Here is a 21,271-nt window from a genome sequence, read left to right as displayed (position 1 = left end):
CAACTTAACATTTCCCTGTATGGCCCCGGATGATGACTGGTTAGCCAGAGACGGGTAAGATTCCTCAAGGGAGGAACAACCTAAGACAGGCACAGTCGCAGGGGGCCATCTTTTGAGAAAATGGGGAGCAGCAGAGGTGAGGCTTAGAACCTCCCCCCTCATGTTCTGAGAGAAATCTTCTGCATACATGGATGTTTATTGCCCTCGTCTAGCTCGGATTAACACATAGTCTACAGGCACACACCTGATCATCTACATTTGCTCTCTTACAACACTAAACTCTGTTTTCTACCTTTATCTCGTATCTACCTACCACTTCAGCATTTTACTAAAAATAATAATAATAGAGAAATGTGGTATCCACATATAAATCAAGTTTAAAAATCAAATGAATATTCATATTTGAACTGACTGTGTATAGTTCATAATGCATGAACAAAACCAAAAGCTTCTGTGATGACTGCCCTTGCACTGTTCACCATGTAACTTATTCACTATGTAAGAATTTGTACTCCATGTAAGAACTTGTTCGTTATGCATCAGAAGATTGGAGACTGACGAAAATTAGGCTTCGGGTGGATTAATGATTGTGCATTGAGTATTGACGCCCCTATACAGAAATTTATTGTGGTTAACAACTATTTGATCAATAAATATGAGAGATGCCCTCACAATATATATATATATATATATATATATATATATATATATATATATATATATAAACACACTTCCAATTGTAAAATAAATAAGTAACCGGGATGTAATGTATAGCATAAGGAATATAGTCAAAATATTGTAACAACTTGGTATGGTGATACCTGGTACCTAGAATTATCATGTATATAAATGTTGAATCACTGTGTTGTACACCTGAAACTAATGTAATGCAATACTGTTGTCAACTACCCTTCAATAAAAAATAAAAAAAAACACAAAGAATTATTAGAGAATACTATGAAAACCTATATGCTAACAAACTGGATAACCTAGAAGAAATGGACAACTTTCTAGAAAAATAAGACATTCTGAGGCTGACCAAGGAAGAAACAGAAAATCTAAACAGTCCAATTACCAGCAATGAAATTGATTCGGTAATCAAAAAACTATGCAAGAACAAAACCGCCAGGCCAGATGGATTCACCAGTGAATTTTATCAGGCATTTAGAGAAAATATAATACTCATTTTCCTTAAAGTTTCCCAAAAAATAGAAGAGGAGGGAATACTTCCAAAGTATTCTGTGAAGCCAGCGTCACTCTAATACCAAAACCAGGCAAAGACACCACAAGAAAAAGAAAATTACAGACTAATATCCCTGATGAAAATAGATGCAAAAATACTCAACAAAATAATAGCAAATCAAATTCAAAAATACATCATGAGAATCATAAACCATGATCAAGTGGGATTCATCTCAGGGATGGAAGGATGGTACAACATTAAAAATCCATCAACATCATCCACCACATAAATAAAAAGAAGGACATAAACCACATGATCACCTCCATAGATGCTGAAAAAGCATTCAACAAAATTCAACATCCATTCATTAAAAAACTCAATAAAATGGGTATAGAGGGCAAGAACCTCAACATAATAAATGCCATATATGACAAAACCACAGCCAGCATCATACTAACAGTGAGAAGCTGAAAGCTTTTCCCTTAACATTGGGAACAAGACAAGGCTGTACACAATCCACCTTTTATTCAACATAATTCTGGAAGTCCTAGCCACAGGAATCAGACAACACAAAGAAATAAAAGGCATCAAGATTGGTAAGGAGGAAGTCAAACTGTCACTATTTGAAGATGATATAATATTGTACATAAAAATCTCTAAAGAATCCACTCCAAAACTACTAGAACTAATATCTGAATACAGCAAAGTTGCACAATAGAAAATTAATACACAGAAATCTGTTGCATTCCTATATACTAATGATGAACTAGCAGAAAGAGAAATCAGGAAAACAATTCCATTCACAATTGCATCAAAAAGAATAAAATATCTAGGAATAAACCTAACCAAGGAAGTGGAAGACATACACCCTGAAAACTACAAGACACTCTTAAGAGAAATTAAAGAGGACACTAATAAATGGAAATTCATCACATGCTCTTGGCTAGGAATAATTAATATCGTCAAAATGGCCATCCTGCCCAAAGCAATATACAGATTCAATGCAATCCCTATCAAATTACCAACAACAGAATTCAATGAACTGAAACAAGTAGTTCTGAAATTCATATGGAACCACAAAAGACCCCGAACAGCCAAAGCAATCCTGAGAAGGAAGAATAAAGTGGTGGGGGATCTCGCTTCCCAACTTCAAGCTCTACTACAAACCCACAGTAATCAAGACAATTTGGTACTGGCACAAGAACAGACCCACTGACCAGTGGAACAGAATAGAGAGTCCAGATATTAACCCAAAAATATATGGTCAATTAATATATGATAAAGGAGCCATGGATATACAATGAGGAAATGACAGCCTCTTCAACAGCTGGCATTGTGAAAACTGGACAGCTACAGATAAGAGAATGAAACTGGATCATTGTCAAACCCCATACACAAAAGCAAAGTTGAAATGGATCAAAGACTTGCATGTAAGTCATCAAAGGATAAAACCCTTTGAAAAAACATAGGCAAAAATCTAATGGACATAAACATGAGCAAATTCTTTATGAACATATCTCCCCAGGCAAGGGAAACAAAAGCAAAAATGAATAAGTGGGACTATATGAAGCTCAAAAGCTTCTGTACAGCAAAGGACATTATCAATAGAACAAAAAGGCATCATACAGTATGGGAGAATATATTCATAAATGAAATATCTGATAAATGGCTCACTTCCAAAATATATAAAGAGCTCATGGACCTCAAAAAACAAAAAGTAGGGAGGAGCCAAGATGGCAGTGTGAGTAGTGCAGCAGCAATCTCCTCCCAAAACCATATATATTTTTTAAAATACAACAAATTCAACTATTCCTAAAAGAGAGACCAGAAGACACAGGACAACAGCCTGACTACGTCTAAATCTGCGAGAACCCAGTGCCTCATGAAGGGGGTAAGATAGAAGCTGTGGCCAGTCAGGACCCAAGGGTTCCCCTCACCCAAGCTCCCAGCAGGAGGAGAGGAGTCAGAGCAGGGAGGGAGAGGAAGCCCAGGACTGCTAAATAACCAGCCCTAGTCATCCGCACTGGGAGCGCAGACATACATCTGCACTGGGAGTGCGTGGTGTGCTGGATACTAGGGAAACGGAATAATAAAACCTGTGAGTGGGTCCCCTCAGCCCGTGTCCTTGGGACAAAAGAAAAGCGAGTGCTTTTTGAAAGACGTAAAGGGACAAGGGCCTCACAGCAGAATGGAAGTGTCCCGGCACGCTCAGCCCAGCAGCTGGGAATCCTGGGGAACTCTGGGCGCCCTAAACCCCTGGGCAGCAGCACAGCTTGGAGGCCCCTCACAGCAATAAATAGCCTCCCACCCATTCCCCCTTCAGTGTGGCCCTGCCATAGCAGAGCAGCAGCCTGAGGACAGCCATGCCCACAGCAGCCAGGCAGAGCTTCTTCCACAGCAGCCAGGCAAGAAACAAAGACCCCATCTGTGTGCAGATGCTCAGCACAAGCCGCTAGGGGGCGCCTTTCTCACAGGAGAGGAAGGCCACAAACTAGCAAGAAGGGTCGCTCTCCCAGCTGACACACATGCCAATTCCCACAACTACTTCTATCAAAAGGCAGAAAAATTTGATCCAGACCAGAATCACACAGACATCCTCCCCTGAAAGGGAACCTGGAGAGATAGACCTAACCAATCTTTCTGAAAAATAATTCAAAATAAAGGTCATAACCATGCTGATGGAGCTGCAGAGAAAAATGCAAGAGCCAACTGAGAAATTAGAGAGGGAGACTACAGAAACAAAACAATCTCTGGAAGGACTTAAAAGCAGAATGGACCAGGTGCAAGAGGCCATTAATGGAAAAGAAAACAGAGAACAGGAATGCATAGAAATTGATGCAGAGAGAGATAAAAGGATATCCAGGAATGAAACAATATTAAGAGAACTGTGTGACCAATCCAAAAGGAACAATATTGGCATAATAGGGATACCAGAAGAAGAAGAGAGAGAAAAGGGGATAGAAAGTGTCTTTCAAGAAATAATTGCTGAAAACTTCCCCAAACTAGGGGAGGAAATCGTCACTTAGACAACGGAAGCACACAGAAAGCCCAACAGAAGGGACACAAAGAGGACAACACCAAGACACATAATAATTAAAATAGCAAAGATCAAGGACAAGGACATAGTTTTAAAGACAGCTAGAGAGAGGAAAAAGGTCACCTATAAAGGAAAACCCATCAGGCTATCATCAGACTTCTCAACAGAAACCTTACAGGCCAGAAGAGAATGGCATGATATATTTAATGCAATGAAACAGAAGGGCCTTGAACAAAGAATACTATATCCAGCACAGTTATCATTTAAATATGAAGGAGGGATTAAACAATTCTCAGACAAGCAAAAGTTGAGGGAATTTGCCTCCCACAAACAACCTCTTCAAGGTATTTTAGAGGGACTGCTCTAGATGGGAGCACTCCAAATGCTAAATAGATGTCATCAGAGAAAATAAAATCACAGCAAAGAAAGCAGACCAACCAAATACTAACTAAAGGCAAAAAATAAAATCAACTACTCACAAAAGCAGTCAAAGGAAACACAAAAGAGCACAGAATAAAACACCCAACATATAAAGAATGGAGAAGGAGGAATAAGAAGGGAGAGAAATAAAGCAACATCAGACAGTGTTTGTAATAGCTCAACAAGTGAGTTAAGTTAGACAGTAAGATTGTAAAGAAGCTAAGCTTGAACCTTTGGTAACCATGAATCTAAAGCCTGCAATGGCAATAAGTACATATCTTTCAATAATCACCCTAAATGTAAATGGACTGAATGCACCAATCAAAAGACACAGAGTAATAGAATGGATAAAAAAGCAAGACCCATCTATATGCTGCTTACAAGACACTCACCTCAAACCCAAAGACATACACAGACTAAAAGTCAAGGGATGGAAAAAGATATTTCATGCAAACAATAGGGAGAAAAAAGCAGGTGTTGCAGTACTTGTATCAGACAAAATAGACTTCAAAACAAAGAAAGTACAAGAGATAAAGAAGGACATTACATAATGAATAATGATGAAGGGGTCAGTCCAACAAGAGGATATAACCATTATAAATATACATGCACCCAATACAGGAGCACCAGAGTATGTGAAACAAATACTAACAGAATTAAAGAAGGAAATAAAATGCAATGCATTCAATTTATGAGACTTCAACACACCACTCACTCCAAAGGATAGATCCACCAGACACAATATAAGTAAGGACACAGAGGCACTGAACAACACACTAGAACAGATAAACCTAATAGACATCTATAGAACTCTACACCCAAAAGCAAGAGGATACACATTCTTCTCAAGTGCACATGGAACATTCTCCAGAATAGATCACCTAGTAGGCCACAAAAAGAGCCTCAGTAAATTCAAAAAGATTGAACTTCTACCAAACAACTTTTCAGACTACAAAGGTATAAAACTAGAAATAAGTTGTACAAAGAAAGTAAAAATGCCCACAAAAGCATGGAGGCTTAACAACATTCTCCTAAATAATCAATGAATCAATGACCAAATTAAAATAGAGATCAAGCAATATATGGAAACAAATGACAACAACAACACAAAGCCCCAACTTCTCTGGGACATAGCAAAAGCAGTCTTAAGAGGAAAGTATATAGCAATCCAGGCATATTAAAAATAGGAAGAACAATCCCAAATGAATAGTCTAACATCACAATTATCAAAATTGGAAAAAGAAGAACAAATGAGGCCTAAAGTCAGCAGAAGGAGGGACATAATAAAGATCACAGAAGAAATAAATAAAATTCAGAAGAATGAAAAAATAGAAAAAATCAATGAAACCAAGAGCTGGTTCTTTGAGAAAATAAACAAAACAGATAAGCCTCTAGCCAGACTTATTAAGAGAAAAAGAGAATCAACACACATCAACAGAATCAGAAACGAGAAAGGAAAATTCACGATGGAACCCACAGAAATACAAAGAACTACCAGAGAATACCATGAAAACATGTATGCTAACAAGCAGGAAAACCTACAAGAAAGGGACAACTTCCTAGAAAAATACGACCTTCTAAGACTGACCCGGAAAGAAACAGAAAATCTAAATAGACCAATTACCAGCAATGAAATTGAAGCAGTAATCAAAAAACTACCCAAGAACAAAACCCCCGGGCCAGAAGGATTTACCTTGGAATTTTATCAGACATACAGAGAAGACAGAATACCCATTCTCCTTAAAGTTTTCCAAAAAGAAGAAGAGGAGGGAATACTCCCAAACTCATTCTATGAAGCCAAAATCACCCTAATACCAAAACCAGGCAAAGACCCCACCAAAAAGAAAATTACAGATCAATATCCCTGATGAACATTGATGCAAAAATACTCAAAAAAATATTAGCAAACTAAATACATCAAGAGCATCATACACCAAGACCAAGTGGGATTTATCTCAGTGATGAAAGGATGGTACAACATTCAAAAATCCATCAACATCATACACCACGTAAACAAAAAGACAGACAAAAACCACATGATCATTCCATAGATGCTGAAAAATCATACGAGGAAATTCAACATCCATTCATGAGAAAAACTCTCAACAAAATGGGTATAGAGGGCAAGTACCTCAACATAATAAAGGCCATATATGATAAACCCACAGCCAACATCATACTGAACAGCGAGAAGTGGAAAGCTTTTCCTCTGAGATGGGGAACAAGACAGGGATGCCCACTCTCACCACTGTTATTCAGCATAGTCCTGGAGGTTCTAGCCATGGCAATTAGACAAAACAAAGAAATACAAGGAATCCAGATTGGTAAAGAAGAACTTAAAACTGTCACTATTTGCAGATGGCATGATATTGTACATAAAAAACCCTAAAGATTCCACTCTAAAACTACTAGGACTAATATCAGAATTCAGCAAAGATGCAGGATACAAAATTAACACACAGAAATCTGTGGTTTTCCTATACACTAACAATGAACTAATAGAAAGAGAAATCAGGAGAACAATTCCATTTACAATAGCATCAAAGAGAATAAAATACCTAGGAATAAACCTAACCAAGGAAGTGAAATACATACACCCTGAAAACTACAGGAAACTCTTAAGAGAAATTAAAGAAGACACTAATAAATGGAAACTCATCCCATGCTCTTTGCTGGGAAGAATTCATATCGTCAAAATGGCCGTCCTGCCCAAAGCAATATACAGATTCAATGCAATCCCTATCAAATTACCAACAGCATTCTTCAACAAACTGGAACAAATAGTTCAAAAATTCATGTGGAACCACAAAAGACATGGAATAGCCTAGCCAAAGCAATCCTGAGAACGAAGAATAAAGTGGGGGGGATGTTGCTCCCCACCTTCAAGCTCTACTACAAATCCACAGTAATCAAGACAAATTTGTACTGGCACAAGAACAGAGCCACAGACCAGTGGAACAGAATAGAGACTCCAGACATTAACCCAAACATATATGGTCACTTAATATACAATAAAGGAGCCATGGACATACAATGGGGAAAAGACAGTCTCTTCAACAGATGGTGCTAGCAAAACTGGACAGCTACATATAAGAGAATGACACTGGACCACTGTCTAACCCCATACACAAAAGTAGATTTAATTGGATCAAAGACTTGCATGTAAGTCATAAAACCATAAAACTCTTAGAAAAAAACATAGGCAAAAATCTCTTGGACATAAACATGAGTGACTTCTTCATGAACATATCTCCCTGGGCAAGGGAAACAAAAGCAAAAATGAACAAGTGGGACTATATCAAGCTAAAATCTTCTGTACAGCAAAGGACACCATCAATAGAACACAAATGTACCCTGCAGTATGGGATAATATATTCATAAATGACAAATCCGATAAAGGGTTGACATCCAAAATATATAAAGAGCTCATGCACCTTAACAAACAAAAAGCAAATAATCCAATTAAAAAATGGGCAGAGGAGCTGATCAGACAGTTCTCCAAAGAAGAAATTCAGATGGCCAACAGACACACACAAAGATGCTCCACATCACTTGTCATCAGAGAAATGCAAATTCAAACCACAAAGAGATATCATCTCACACCAGTAAGGATCACCATCATCTGAAGGACAAACAACAACAAATGTTGGTAAGGTTGTGGAGAAAGGGGAACTCTCCTACACTGCTGGTGGGAATGTAAATTAGTTCAACCATTGTGGAAAGCAATATGGAGGTTTCTCAAAAACCTCAAAATAGAAATACCATTTGACCCAGGAATTCCACTCCTAGGAATTTTCCCTAAGAATACAGCAGCCCAGTTTGAGAAAGACAGATGCACCCCTATGTTTATCGCAGCACTATTTACAATGGCCAAAAAGTGCAAGCCACCAAAGTGCCCATCAGTAGATGAATGGATAAAGAAGTTGTGGTACATATATACAATGGAATATTACTCAGCCATAAGAAGAAAACAAATCCTACCATTTGCAACAACCTGGATGGAGGTGGAGGGTATTATGCTCAGTGAAATAAGCCAGGCAGAGAAAGACAAGTACCAAATGATTTCACTCATCTGTGAAGTATTAAAACAAAGAAAAACTGAAGGAACAAAACAGCAGCAGAATCACAGAACCCAAGAATGGACTAACAGTTACCAAAGGGAAAGGGACTGGGGAGGGTGGGTGGGAAGAGAGGGATAAGGGCAGGGAAGAAGAAAGGGGGCACTACGATTAGCATGTACAATGTGCGTGGGGGGGCATGGGGAGGGCTGTGCAATACAGAGAAGACAAGTAGTGATTCTACAGTTACTGTAATGGGGTTTGTGGGAGGGACTTGGTGAAGGGGGCAGCCTAGTAAACATAATGTTCTTCATGTAATTGTAGATTAATGATACCAAAACAAAACAAAAAACAAAAAGCAAATAATCCAATTAAAAAATGCGCAGAGTATCTGAACAGACACTTCTCCAAAGAAGAAATTCAGATGGCCAATAGACACATGAAAAGATGCTCCACATCACTAACCACAGTGAGATATCACCTCACACCAGTATGGATCGCCACCATCCAAAAGACAAACAACAAATGTTGGCTAGTATGTGGAGAAAGAGGAACCCTCCTACACTGTTGGTGGGAATGTAAATTAGTTCAACCATTGTGGAAAGCAGTATGGAGGTTCCTCAAAAAACTCAAAATAGACATACCATTTGACCCAGGAATTCCACTTCCAGGAATTTACCCTAAGAATGCAGGAGCCCAGTTTGAAAAAGCAGATGCACCCCTATGTTTATCTCAGCACTATTAACAATAGCCAAGAAATGGAAGCAACCTAAGTGTCCATCAGTAGATGAATGGATAAAGAAGAGGTGGTACATATGCACAATGGAATATTATTTGACCATAAGAAGAAAGCAAATCCTACCATTTGCAGCAACACAGACAGAGCTAGAAGCTATTATAGTCAGTGAAATAAGCCAGATGGAGAAAGACAAGTATCAAGTGATTTCACTCATTTGTGGAGTTTAAAACAAAGAAAAAATTGAAGGAACAAAACAGCAGCAGACTCACAGAACCCAAGAATGGACTAACAGTTACCAAAGGGAGAGGGACTGGGGAGGATGGGTGGGAAGTGAGGGATAAGGGGGAAAAAGGGGCATTACATTAGCAGACATAATGTATGGGAGGCGCACGGGGCAGGCAATACAACACAGAGAAGACAAGTAGTGATTCTATAGCATCTTACTATGCTGATGGACAGTGACTGCAATTGGGTATATGGTGGGGACTTGATAATGGGGAGAGTATAGTAACCATAATGTTGCTCATATAATTGTTCATCAATGATACCAAAATAAAAAAAAATAGTAGATCAATCAGATGTGATATTCAGATCCTACATACTCATGCTCCAGAGTCCAAGACGGACTCTGCTCATGTCTTAGAGATACTGCATTTCTCCAAACATATTCTTCTGATGTTCATTATGCTTCCTGCCACCACTAACCTGTCTGCACTGCCCTCCACACAAGCCTGTGCCTCCACATTACACATTAGATTAACCGGGATGCCTGTCCCGCACTTGCCCCAAAGACAAGCCTTTCAAGAACAAATTCTGTCCCTAGTCTTATCTGACCTTTGTTACACAAGTATATTAAAAGACACACAGATAATTACACCACCACAGCCCCACTAAATTTCTGCAGGACTTTGAACAAGTCACTTTCCTCTGGGGCTCTATTTCTGCAAAGTCAGGAAGTTGGAACAGGTTATTTCTAAGAACTTTCCAGTCCTACCATCTAAAATGTTCTGTCATGCAAGATTCTCTTACTGTTATCTTATTTGTAAACATTTAGAGAATCTAAAAATCACATAGGTTACATAAAGTGCCAGGTAACATTAGTGACAGAGGAAGAAACATAGGCCAGATCTCTTGTCATTTTTACTAAGCAAAGAACGAGTTTTCAGCCCTCAGAACAAGGTTGCACAGAAAGTCTGCCATCTGCTGGCAGTTGCCTGCCCAACTTCCTGCCTGTGTACACATGGCCTTATGCCAGAGTTTCATTTTAGCAAAAGGCTATGGGAAAGGAAATTCATTTTCATCTCCCTGCCCCCTTCCTCTCTCTCCATCTCTAGTTCCATCCCCTGTGTCCTGTTTAGTAAAAATAAGTTTAAGAATGAGAAATAGTTACTGAAGCAAAATAGAAATGACACAAAGGGCAAAATGACAGCTATCCTAGCATAGGCCCTACTTGGGTCTTGAATTAAAAAAAAATACATAGAATCCATTGACATTAACAACCTTGCCAATTACTACTGAGTCCTCTAACCTTTTGTTGGGGACAAGTGACTAAGGAAATGACAGCAAAAACAGCTTTAGGCAATGCAGGATTTTATCTACTTAACCTTTTCCTTCTTTGGACTCTTCTCCCCTCACAGCTGATACTGTCACATGTCACCAGTGGACATATGTGGGACACAGAGAAGAAAAATGCCAAGAATTTCTCCAGACTTCAGATGATCTCATAAGGCAGGCCAGGGCACATTTAACCATCAGGAGCAAGCCATTCTTTGCAGCTGCAAAAGCTCTTGAACTGGTGATCAGAGACATTCCTCTTGGGAAAGGCTGTGTGATGCAGTGGACAGAGACTGCATGGAGAGGTAGAAGTTCCTGGCTGGTCATCCTCAGATGTTTGGTACACAGCAGGTAAGCTGTGGGATGGGAGTGTGACGGCAGTTCTGCCCACATGACAGGCTCATATTCGTGCTGGTCACAGTTAGCTTCTCTTTTGGAGGTCTTGGGCAGAATGAAGTAATGAAACATTTTATGTAAATCATTCATACAAAAAAGCATATCTATATTAGCCTAAGAACACATGTGAGAGTAATCTGACAGAAATAAATTAAAGCATATGAATTTCTAACTAGGGTGAAGTATGTATATTTGACATTCTCTTTGTCCCAAGCAAAGGACCTTAAGTTAAAGAACCAAAGTGAAATAGACCAGAGAATACTCAGGTCTGTCAGACTTTGCTCCCTCCTCTGGGATAATATGAGTGACTGTGGATAATATGAGTGACTCATATCCTTCTCTGACTTTCAGGGATCATGTGTCTTCAACAAAGATATGATGTCTGTTGCTCACAAGTCTTTTTGGTAAAGTCCAGCTTCTCTAACTAACTCAGCAAACTGAGGTTGAGATGTTGTATTTTATAAGAGCATAAACTCTTTTAAATAAAATGCATATATGTAAGTCATATAAGTACTCCTAAAAGGGATAGCACAGAGAGAGAGAAAGAGAAAGAGACCCCATACACAAGGGTTTCCAGTTTCCCAGAAGTGACTTCCTGTGGTCAAGCTGCTGATGCAAAGATGTTGAGCAGAGGAATCAAGCCCTAATGCTGAATTTGCTGTATTTTCAGAATTTTTCCAAATTTGCTGATATGAAAATATAGAACACAAGGCATGCACATGCATGCACATACAGACACACACACCCTCGCTCCTGCCATCTCTTGCCAATTCCTGATTCCTGTTCCCACTGGGAAACTGCCTGACATTACAGAAGGAAGGCCTGCATCTAAGTCCAGTTCAGTCAAAAATCACAGCTTTTCAACCAATTAACTTGATATTTCACTTATCTAATACTCCAAGTGGTCCTTCAACCAGATCCTTCTCACTGCCTCTCAATCTTCTTCCAAACGAAAGCTATATTTCATGTGCCAAAAACATTGTGACTTACAGGCATTTGTCTGTAAGAGATTTTCATTGTCTAATCAAGAAGAAATGAGAACAGGAGTCAAAAACATGAACAGCCTTATGTTCAGATCATAATTACTGTCCTTCTTTCCCAAGTTGTCTAATGATATGCTTTTGCATGATAAGAAAATTGATTACTAGCCCCTTATTTTTGGAAGACTGATAACCAAGCTGGCTCAACATTTTCAGCTACTGTCATAACCCACATGCATTTAAACACTCTAAAAGATTTTAATTCTTGGGTTCCAGAGCCTTTCTCCACAAAACTCCTGTGAGTTCAATACTTAGAACACTACAATTTGATCCAAAGGGGAGATGCTTCTCTTTCTGGGTTTATTCTATTAAGTGATCCAAAAGCAACTTCAGATGTCCATTTCAGTCACGGCCACCTTAACTCTAACCATCTAATAAATAATGTCCCATTGCCCTCAGAGTTTTTCCAAGAAATACTCTGAACTGCTTGCATGTTCATTTAATACTAACTTTTTAAAGTATGCTGTTTCTTCTAAAGGTCTAAATGTGTACTTTCCATAACTATGAAGTTCACTCAAAAGGTTTTACTTTCTGCTTGGGGCTTATTATGCTTTTCTAACTTAGCTTTAATTCCCTGATGTCTGGCTAAGAACATGCATGTGCACAGCAAAAGCCAGCAAGAACAGTTTAGGCCTTACATTTCCCTCAGGCTCTTTCAAAATCTGCTAACAAAACAACAGATCAGTCAGATTCCTGAAACTAGGAATATTTCACTTCCTAAAAAGTTTCAGTGGGTCAGCTAAAGATTTACCCACTTTACTGGATAAATATTGCAAAAATAGACCACTGGTGAAGAAATGAATGAACAGGAAAAAACCCAGTTGACTAAAGTAACTGAGTAAGGACTCAAACACCAGTGTCAGTACTACTCAAAGGAAGCTGAGGAAATTCGTCAAAAAGGAAATGCTGAGTGATGGTGGTGGTGATAGCCACGAAGAACACCTTCACATAACAGGCACAGGGGCCCCTGCAAGCACCTACAGGAAGCCTCAAAGTCTGGTTCAGGTCATTTCAGCAGCCTAGGAATCAGCACAGGATAGGCTCATCAACCCTTTAGCAGCTTGGAAGAAAATATGCAGCAAGCAATGAGCTGGTGCTTGCAACCTGGGTCTGTTCTCTTCCCTGCAGTCACTAGAAAAGTATCTGTCTGAGCAGAACTGATTTACCTTCTGCTGGAAGAGCTTGGAACCCTCAGCTCCAGGTCTGGAGAAAAGTTTAGTCTGGCATGTTAACATCTGAAAAGTTAAAGCAAGTAGTATAAACATACGACCCACAAACAGGGAAACATTCCTGGGATATGTCAAGAATAAGAAAATATGATGAAAGGGAATAGAGGATTGTAGAAGACATCCAAATTACAAGGAAATTAAGCACAAACAGTTCTCAAGGTGAAAATAATGGAAAATAAAACTGAGCTTGACCAGAAAAAACTTTTCAAGCCAGCCGCTACAAGCATTTTAAGATATTACCTCTCATCTTTGAGAATCCATGGTGCTCTAGGTGAAAATATCAGATACCTAAGTTATAAAAGAAGAAAGGATGAGTCTACAAATTACAAAGCCCCCAAGAACAACTACCTAAATAATAATAATAAAACAACAATAATAATGAACCCATGTTGTAAACTCCTTGAAGAAAACAAAGCACAAAGAATTTGTAAAATATTCAAGTACAATATTTTAAAATATATAATCACTTTTCACCATCTAATGTCCTATGTAATTTAAAAATCATAGTAAATTTAATCTTGCTCAAAACAAAGTCTTTATTTAATCTGTGAGATGAGATTCCTCCCTTGAATTTCTCAAATACATCCCACAGAAAACAGAAGTCAGAGTCCTTGTTTCCTTCGGTGAGCGGCATCTGCACCCATCCAGACAGGCGGCAGCTTCAAATCCCTTCTTTCATTTCCAACCCTTTTTCTTCTTTTCGGAGTTGTGGTTCTGTAGACTTTTCTCATTGCCTGTAATGATGACATTCCAAAGGAAATGGAAGGAAACAGTTGCATTTCAAACTGTCCAGCAGCATGAGTTTCAGTTCTGCTCTGTGCCCAGTGACAGTCTGGGCATCAGCGGTGGCTCATTCAGAAATGAAAGAACTTGAACCCCACGGCCCCCGATGCCCAGTGATGCTCACAGTCTGCCTGGGAACTCTGCAGGAGAGCTGATTTGGGGCTATTAGGAACAGAATTACTGGGGTTTTTTAAGCCCTTTATTTTAACTTATTTTGCTAAAGCCAGAAGCGCAAAGTGTTCTAAATTCATAGGGCACCTTCACCATCTAGCTCAAACCTTTATTTTATAAACAAGACTCAGGCTCCCCTAGAGCCTCTCTCTTCCTCCTACAGTCCTTTCTTTGGAACTGCTGACAGACTTTCCAACCTGAATCAGCAGCCTGCTTGCTCTCCCTGGGCTGCCCATATGTAGAGACACATCCTTCCCAATCCCTCTCTGTGACACCAGGCAATCTGTGGGGCACAGAGACAACCATCCTGGCCTGGAAAAACATCCATTCCCTTGGGCTTTGCCCCAGGGACCCAGGGTCTGCCCAGCTGGACTTCTTTGCCAGGTTGTCAATGCCAACCACCTCTCCCCCCATATGAGAAATTGGCCAAAGATGTCAAAACACTTACTGCTGTGTGAATTCAGACCCTTAGCAGCCTCATTTGCAAAATGTGCATAAAACCAAATATTGTCCGGTATATTTTACAGGATCATTGTGAGCAAAAGTGAGCATTTTGTAAACAATAGCAATATTAAAATTAATGTATTATCTTTATTATTACAAATCTAAGTGAGAAAGACAGGCATAATAAACATGAGGGTTGAGGAGACACATTTCAGAGGGTTCCCAAATGCTGAGGTTGCCTTCCAAACCATGCCGCCTTTAAGCAAGGATGTGTAAGCTCCATGTGGCTCAGATGCTACCATCTCACTGCATTGGCTTCCTGGGTAAATGTCTGTCTGCCTCATGAATTCTAGAGAAAAGTAAGGTGTGTGCTTTAAAATAAAGAAAGGAAGAAAGTCAGAATCTCCTCGAACTGCTGTTTTAGCAACACAAAGTATTCCTCCTCCTCCAGATGATTTCTGCTCCTGGTCCCATAAAGTCATGCTTTCTGACAAACCAACCAGGTGAAAGACAGAGTCAGAGAAGGAAGAAACACAAAGGGAAGAGGTGGAGACTAAAGAACACAATCACAGCAAACAGAGGAGCTCAGAGACAGACGTGTTTCGCTCATGTCTCTGCACTGTTCCAGTTGGGTGTCACCTCCATATCACCCCATGGCCTAGGGCCATGGGACACACAGCCCTGCCAAGCTCCTCCCAGATCCACAGTCTTCTTTGTGATTCAGGCCTTGCTGTTCCACTGCATCTCCTCACTCTCACAAGAAATGTCTTTGGGGAATGTGGGACTATTGATCTTTTCCAGTCAATTGTAAACTGCTGCATTTCATTATTTCAACTCTCTTTTGCTGGGGCCCTGATGTCAGCTTGCACTGCTCACTAGGGACCAATGCATGAGTGATAAGGATGCCTGAGTGCCCCATAGCCCATACCTTCCCTAGGGAGCCCTGGGCAGTTAAGCCAGGGAAGCAGGAAGCAGCCCTGGCTTGCCGCCAATGTCTGCACAGCTCAGTGTGTAGACCCAGTCCCAGATGCACCAGGTCCAGCCAGACACACTGTATCCAGAAGCTGAGTTGTTTCACAGTTTGTATCAATGTTTTATAAAAAGATGTGATATGCTTCTTCCAAATGATGCACAATGAGAGACAATTCATCTATGAGCTGCCAGAACACATTTCACATGAAGCATGAAAAATTCCAGGAGCTGAAGAATGAAGAACTCAACCACAGACTACCACAAGCCAGTCCAGCATCTCTAAAGAACGTTAGACATAACATAGGTAGCACTCACATCATCTCCATGTCATTGCTATGATTACACCCACCTCACTTTACAGTTAGCCACATGCTTGCAGGACAGAGTCATGACCCAGCCCTCCCCTGGTGTTGAAGGCACAGACCTACAACAGCCGGGAGCTGAGCTCATGGCACTGGAGAGAGTTAAGTTGCAAATCACGACCCTCCAAAACCCACACCCCACATCAGGGATGTGGCCCATGGAAAACCTCAGAAATGGTTACCTCTTCCTCTTTGTATCCCATCCTTCCCTCCCCCACCCCTCACTCCCCAACCCCATTACAAGAATGAAACAGAGTCAGTATGGGATGGAATGAGGAGGATGGGTTAAAGTGGGAGGAGAATCAAGTTCACTGGATAAAAGTGTCCATCTAGGCCTCTCCCATCAAAGGAGAATTTTGCAGGAGAACACAGGAGCTTGCTTTAAAGCCCAGGGGTTGGAATCCCAGGGATGAAGGTAATTCAAATGAACAAATCTTTCAGGTGGCTCCTGCACTATGCCCATCTTGCTCCGTCAGCTTCTATCCTGTGGAGCTCCTGACTCCCCAAGTGCTTAAAAATGTTCTCCTCTTGTTCATTAGAAGAAAACCACTCTTGCTGGCTCCATCAAAAGGCAGCTGTGATATCTTTGAGAAGGCAGCTCTTCATTCCTTCCTGCTAAGGTATTTGATCCAAACACAGACATTATAAAATTCAAACAGCTGATTTGATTTCCATTATAATATCCAAATAAGAAGCCATTAGATCTCTTGTCCTCACATATGCCCTCCTACTTCCAGCCCTTCCCACATCAGCCAGAGGATTCCCAACAAGCCACAGCCAGGAAGGATGAATCCTACATAAGCAGTCTCCTCCAGTGATTTGCTCAGAACTCCCAAGGGCTCTCAGGAAGTTCCTTTTCAAGCTCAAAATGTGTGGTTTATCCAGGGAAAGAAGCATATTCTTCCCTTTCAACTTCTGTATTATTTTGCTGAATAAATCAGAAACAGCTTCTCCCCAGACAGCATACTGCGTTTATAGCTGGCCTCTCTGAAAAATCTTTGGGGTTGGAAATAATAATAGTTATGCTATTGAGTGGTTTGTTCCTCCAGATTTTTGTAATAATGTTAGTCTCTGTAACCTCTCTTCATAAGACTTCAAGATTTTCCTATTTCACCATTTGTCTGGATCTCTGACCTAAGAGACTGTTCTCACAAACAACAAATACAGAGACTGACACACAGAAGAAGCATTCCTCTGGCTGGAACACTCCAAGTCAGCATTCTCTAAAAGACAACCATCTCACAGCAAAAACTAAGTTAACGGAATCATGTACAATTAGTTAAAAATACTAAACCAAGCAATCTCTGATCTATTCAGCCATAACACTCCTTTAGCTCCTTTCAAACCCTGTTTCTGGAAGCTCATGTTGTGGCCTGTCAGCTTGAAAAGGTGTGTCTGCCTTCCTCAATGGAAAGTCCATGTAACAATGATGGTTTTCCAGGTGATATTTATGGCAGGGATCAGCACGATGCCTCACCTTGCTAGGGTGGAAGAAAAGAAGCTAACCAGTCAATACCTGGGCCCACCCACCCCATACTGCCCAAGGCAGAAGGTCCCTGCCTGCACAACTAAGTAAATAAAGCAGATGCCAGGGGTTCTCACAGATTGGAAGGCTGTCTCAGGGTGGTCACTCTCTGGCAACACAGAATCCCCCCAGAGCTGGCAGTGCTTTAACTCACAATGAACACCCCTCACTGGACACACCTAAAGTGACCTCCCCGAAGGGAGGCCACACTGGGGATGAGCCCTTCAATTGCACTTGTTTCTTTTTATCTTTGAACCACTCCAGTATTTTCCTCCTACCTTCTCCTTAGTCCTTAGGCCCCTAAGGTTTCCTCCTACATGAGCCTTCGTGAGTTGAGTCATTAAGATGCTCAGGTTTTCCTGCAGTCATCCCTGCTCAGCCAGCGAGAGGCTGCCCTTGGCCGGAACTTTGCAACTTCAGGGGGAACAATTGAGTTTAGGGATGATGCATCTTCCTCAAGGAGACCCCAGAAAGCACTGTACCCTAGTCAAGAGGCCTCTCATACCCAGTTACCGTCACAGCATCCTAACAGCAGACCACCAGAAACTTTGAAGTCTTTCAAGAGCCCCATTCAGCTGATCAGAGTGCAGGATCACTAGGCAAAAGTCACATTTACAACCATCTGCATCCTACCCTGATCAAAGGCAAGCCAGAACAATGGGCAGAAGAACAGACCAGAAACAGTAAGATCGAAGTTTGGGGCCCACCCTGTCACCTTACCCTCCTATGCAGTTCTAGTTCTAGATTAAGAGGAACAACTGCTATGGATCTCTGCACAGAAACTATCTTTTATTGGCTCAGATGCAAAGGCAGCTATGCATGAATATAAGAAGGCCTCTTACCAGCTGCATCACCAAGGAAACTTCCTGAGTTTTTGTTTCCTCGCCTACAAAATGAGAATAACAAGGACAGCCTGCCTACCACACTGGGCTGCCCTACCAGGCACCGTTAGCATGTGAGAAAGCTCCCACTCTGCTGCCTGCACATCTCTGCACAGGCACACAACCCAGATGCAGGGATATTTCTCATGAAGCCAACTTAAAACACAGAGGCATTGCTAAATTCTGTGTGGGTTCTAAGTTAAGCACGCCCTCACTTTTCCCCTCAAAAAGCCATCAGCTTATTGGCTAAGATGAAAGCTCAGAGGAGCATAGTAAACCTCTGTGCCATTAAAGCAAAAGGAGAGATAAGTAGGACATGTCTGGGAGGTGGGACCAAATGAGGTTTGTTTGAAGACTCATATATATATATATATGTATATAAATAAATTCACATAGATATTTCATTATATATCATACATATTAAATGTATGCACAAATGTATAACATAATGTGTATGTGTAGAATTACATATAATACTATGCAATATACATGTTATATATACCAATACATATGTATGCATACATATATGAGCATGTGTGTGTGTGTAGAATGACTTCCATAGGGAAACAAGGGAAGCAGGAGTAGGTAACTACCTTTGAGGCCAAGGCATTAGCATAAAGACATGTAGAAAGGGGCAGGGGGAGGGCACAGGCGTATTCAGTGGTCAGTTGCCCATGGCTGAAATTTGGCAAAGACCCAGATTTCTTCTATTCCCACAAGGGCATAAGCCAAGGGGTAAGATTTCTGCCAGGAAATGCTAGTGCTGGAAGGGGAATGGCAGAAAATCCTAAGCAACTTCCCAGAATTTATCTGGGGCTTGGTTTTATAGGCTGGATAGGATCTGATTCATGGGTGAGAGGAAACAGTTATTCACCATATAGTCTAAGACACACTAGACAGGCAGTTTGAAGGCGTTTGGGAGACTGAAATCCTCACAAGAAAAATGACAAGCAGTAAGAATAGTAAAGTGCTTCCTCCAACCCAGCACTTTCTCAAGAGGTTTAATTTTACATGTATTAGCTCTCTTTATCTGCATAACAGCCCCAGAAGGCAGACGATGGTATGGTCCTGTCCCCCAGAGAATAAGTGGTCCCCAGCTAATAAGTGGTGGAGGGAGGATTCAACCCCAGATAATCAGATGGCAGAGCCCATATTCTCAACCACTACAGGTGGTGAGTTTTACTAAGTATTTTCTGCAGCACAATAGCTAAGCAGAACATTAACCCCTACTGCTCTATACCCACTTACAGGTCTTCCTCCCCTCTGCAAATTCATTCGGGTACCCCTCACTTTTTTGTCTAATTTGTCAAAAAGGTGTGGGTTCTGACTTTTGCCAAAATAAGTTTATGAACTCCTGAAGGGCAAAAGGTATAAGTATTTGTGGATATTCCACAATACAGATCATGGGGACAATTCATTCCATAGTAAGTAGAAAGGAAACTAGACTGAGAAGTAATGAAAAGGAGTTCAAGTATCAGTTTTGCCTCTTATTAACTGGGACTCTGGGCAAATTATTAACCTTCTTAAACTTTCTTTCATTCATCTATAGAATGGATATAATAATAGAAGGTACTATAGAGTAAATCCTAGCACAGTGCCTGGCACACAGGAAGCACACATTAAATGTTCACTACCATTAATAATAATTCATTCTTCCCATTGGAAACCCCATCACTGAATCTCCCCCTCTTAGGGCTTACCCCCTCACTTGGCAAGAGGCATAGCCCACCTCTCTGCAGGTGACTGTCTTCAGCAAAGTTTGGTATTAAAACCTCTAGTCAGTTAAGCTCCAGTAGATCTCTAAGGAAGAGAAAATGCCCCTGGCCATGTTTGGAAATGGAGAGGGTGTGTATTAGGATGGAGAGGAGTCCTGGCATTTGATGAGTTGGGTGGCCAGTTTGTAAAAGATCTTGTAATGCTATGGACTGTCCAACACAACGAAGAATTTTTGCACTCAAAATATCAGTAGTGCTTCCACTGAAAAAATACAGGACTGCTTGGAAAATATATACATCTGAGGGACAACAGACAAAATTAATCCCATCAACAGGTCAAAGAGGTGAGGCATCCAAAATCAGAAGTCACCAGTACCTCCTTAGGGTTTCAGGTGATTCGGCTTGGAGGGGAATCTGACTGCCAAGGCCAGGGTGTTGTGCAAGGCCTCACTGAGCCCTTGCAGCTCACCCAGGGACAGCCTCTGCACCAGGAAGGTCAGGTCACAGCCCTGCCACAGGAGCTGTGACTCTTGCTCGTCTATCTCCCTTCTCAGCTGTTGATCTTCTGCTTCCAGAACAGACATCCTTGCTTGGAGGGCTTCAATTTCTTTCTGTGGCAAATGGAGAGACCAGATTTTATAAATTAACCCTACTCACAGTAAACTGCTCTGCTGATAATGAGTCCCTTAAATGAGAGTCAGCCATATGCACAAGAGCTGTGAAGTCTCCTTCTGAGGTAGGCAGATTTGGTGGGGGGGTTTG

General features: G+C 40.8%; 1 protein-coding gene across 1 annotated transcript in view; it reads right to left on the bottom strand.

Moving 5' to 3' along the window:
- The window catches only part of DISC1 (DISC1 scaffold protein), a 561,660-nt gene that overhangs the window by 302,055 nt on the left and 238,334 nt on the right, over positions 1-21,271 (bottom strand). The window contains 2 exon segments of the mRNA XM_057505361.1: positions 20,886-20,928; positions 20,931-21,120. Coding sequence (XP_057361344.1) covers positions 20,886-20,928; positions 20,931-21,120 — 233 coding nt within the window.

This window comes from Manis pentadactyla, chromosome 8 (genome assembly GCF_030020395.1).
Source record: "Manis pentadactyla isolate mManPen7 chromosome 8, mManPen7.hap1, whole genome shotgun sequence".
NCBI lineage: Eukaryota > Metazoa > Chordata > Mammalia > Pholidota > Manidae > Manis > Manis pentadactyla.
The sequence above is the reverse complement of the archived record's forward strand: the minus strand, read 5'-3'. Positions and strand labels throughout refer to the sequence as shown.